Source organism: Onychostruthus taczanowskii, unplaced genomic scaffold (genome assembly GCF_017590055.1).
Source record: "Onychostruthus taczanowskii isolate IOZ18803 unplaced genomic scaffold, ASM1759005v1 scaffold31, whole genome shotgun sequence".
Taxonomy (NCBI): Eukaryota; Metazoa; Chordata; class Aves; order Passeriformes; family Passeridae; genus Onychostruthus; species Onychostruthus taczanowskii.
In genome coordinates this window covers 369-3,144 of record NW_024500461.1, presented here as the reverse complement: position 1 = coordinate 3,144, position 2,776 = coordinate 369, and the positions used below count along the sequence as shown (strand labels likewise).

Below are 2,776 nucleotides of genomic sequence, written 5' to 3'. Positions count from 1 at the left end.
TTAAAACCAGGGTGTTATTAGCAATGAGAGAGCTCTGTGAAAGGAAGACTGCAGTTAGAGACTTGTGGTTGTTATTTGCTATCTCTGTTCCAGTATCTTTGAAATAAATATTCAAAACCTTTTCCATTCCAAGTCTCTGATCTTCCTTTCAAGTGTGGCAAGCATTCTTACAATCCTGAAAGAACAGTATGAATCATGTAGGAGTATTCACTGACCTATCCATTTTTTTTTTTTAATTCTGAATCATCAACAGAAACCTACTCCCTTCCACAAGTCACTATCAACTATGACTAAGAATGTGGAATGAGATGCATTGACTCAAGTCTCAGAAAATAAATAAAGGTTAGCCTGATGAATGGGACTATAGCACTACAATCTATGAAAGAAAATAAAAGAAAAAAATCTTAGGCTTTAGCAGCTCTGTGTGCCTGACTTCTAAAATAAAAATAATCAGGATTCCAGTGAATGCAACCAAGATGAGGATTGATGTTGAGATCTGCTGGGCACTGAAATGGACAGAAAATCAACCTCTGGAGAAGCTCTCTCTCTCTATAATCTGATTTTTTTTGTTACATAAAAGTAACAGTGTATGTTACTTTTACCAAACATTATTCTGAAGTATCCAGCCTTCTTCTAGGAAGACGAACTATGATAATTTCCCCTTAGGACCACAAAAACATATTGCAAGATTTTATTCACCAACAGTCCTCCTGCTCAGATGACCTTTTTTTTTTAAGTTTTTCACATTATCAGAGCTCATGACACCTTCCTTCCTCCTGTCTCCAATACTTTGCACTGTCATGGAGTTTTCTGGTATAGGATCAACCTGTCAAGCAGGGAAAAGAACAGCTATTTATTTAGTTTCCACTCTCTTGTGTTCTTCATTTGCAAGTGGTGGAAGGAAGTACAGTTCTGCCAACTCTTACAACAGTTCCCTAGGGCTTGGAAATTATCAATACTATGGACACTTGGTACAACTAGTGTTGTACAGCACAGCCAGACACACAGCAGCTCCTTCTTGGTCTGAAATTGCACAGGTGCCACGTGAGTTACAAAGATGTGGCACTCAAAGGCTTTCACCATTCTTTTGATTCTACCATGGCAGTTCTCAATGGAAAAATTCACCCTGTCGCTCTGATTTTGTAAGACTTTGTTAAGCCTTCTGATGTTTACATTCTTTCAACAAATGTTCTCACACACAGTTCTGTAAATAACCTATGTTTTGCATTCTTTCATGGAGGTGGAGAGAATTGATGGACCCTTGGTCTGTCCAGTGGCATTGGAGAGGTGGCACTGTCACCCTCCAATCCACTGTCACCTTTGGAAAACTATAAACGTTGGAGTCAGAAAATAAAGCTTTCTTCTTTTTTGTTCCCCTCGAGAGCAGCAGTGTCTGTGTCATCATTTCATGCCTTATCACAACAACTGGTGAACCCCTTCGTGTGAACTTGAGACCTCCGGTGTCGTGCGGCCTTGCTGGGTGAGGTTGTATCCTTTCCCCCCCCTTGTTTGCTTGGCGTTGCCTGCTGCTCTTTTGAGAGATGGCAGCCTCTGTGAGTTCCTCGGATGATTCTGTTATTTTAGATCTCTGGAAAGTTCTCCTCGATTGGAGAGGAGTTTCCCTTTCCTGGAGTGCGTTTGAGAGTTTGTTTCTGTGGGCCAGAGAGCAAGGTTTTTTTTCGGACCCTTTGGAGGCGCTTTCTAGGGAAGTGTGGTCTCGCGTGGGGGATCGTCTCATGGTTGCTCTCTTTGATGATTGTTCGGTGGATGTGAGATCGCTGATGGTGCACTGGCAAAAGTTGAGTGACGTTTGGCGGGGGTCTCCTCGTTATGGCTCTCGGGGTTCCCTGGGGACCCCTTCTGTCTCAGATGTGGAGGAGGGGGAGTCTGATTTTCTGTATGACGCAGGAGCCTCTCCCCCACCCCGGGAGGGAGAGCTGGGGGGCAGCTCCGCCTCGGAGGGCGATGTCTCTTCCCCCGAGGTGGATTGGGCTCCTGGCCAGCTGGTCCCGAGCCCGGCGGGGGGTGCCCCGCGGGCATCTGGGGGCTCGGTAGAGCCGGAGGGCCGCCCTCGCCCCGCCCCGCCCCACACGGCCGGCAGGACGGGGGGGACCCTCCCTCCCTGTGTGCCTTCCCGGCGCTTGGGGATGGCGGGCAGTCACGGGACCTGCTACCGCCTCTGTTTGACTCTGATTCCATGACGATTCTGTGTCCGCACTGTGGCGTGTCCACCATGTCCCCCCTGGCTGCGGTGGGGGCGCCTTCGCCCGCCCCTGGGTCCAGCTTCTCGGAGGGGGGGGCGATTTCTCCCATCCCCGGGCATGGGGGCGGCTTCACCCGCCCCTGGGTCCGGCTTCTCGGAGGGGGAGGCGATTTCTCCCATCCCTGGGCGAGCGCAGTCCATGGCCGCAGCCCGGGGCGGGCCGTCCGTCGCTCCTCCGGCGGGGCCGGCCCCCGCGGCTGGGCAGCCCGCCCCGCCCTGCCCGGCGGAGGTGGTGCCCGCTGCCGCTTCTCGCGGCACGGGTCCGGCGCTCATCGGGGCTTTGCCCTCCCCCTTGTGCCGGCCCGCTCTGACGTGACTCCATGGGCCGTGCCCCTCTCGGCACACGGCCCCGCCCCCATGTCGGGGGAGGGGGACTCCACGCCGGTTTCACGATCTGTGCCGGCGCCCGCGCCCCCCGCAGAGCCCTCTGCCGGGGCTGCGGCGCGACAGGGCGCTGATGTGTTTCATTTTAGCGCGTCTGCTGATGCCGCTGGCGGGAGGCCGGTGACTCCT

General features: G+C 52.5%; 1 protein-coding gene across 1 annotated transcript; it reads right to left on the bottom strand.

The window, feature by feature from the left end:
* Positions 1-1,348: 1,348 nt before the first annotated feature.
* On the bottom strand, positions 1,349-2,443 carry LOC121338642 (proline-rich proteoglycan 2-like). Its single transcript, XM_041409826.1, has 2 exons — positions 2,393-2,443; positions 1,349-2,322 (listed from the first exon to the last, which is right to left on the bottom strand). Exons 1-2 carry the CDS (start codon positions 2,402-2,404, stop codon positions 1,735-1,737), a joined length of 600 nt encoding a protein of 199 aa, XP_041265760.1. The 5' UTR covers positions 2,405-2,443; the 3' UTR covers positions 1,349-1,734.
* Positions 2,444-2,776: the final 333 nt, after the last annotated feature.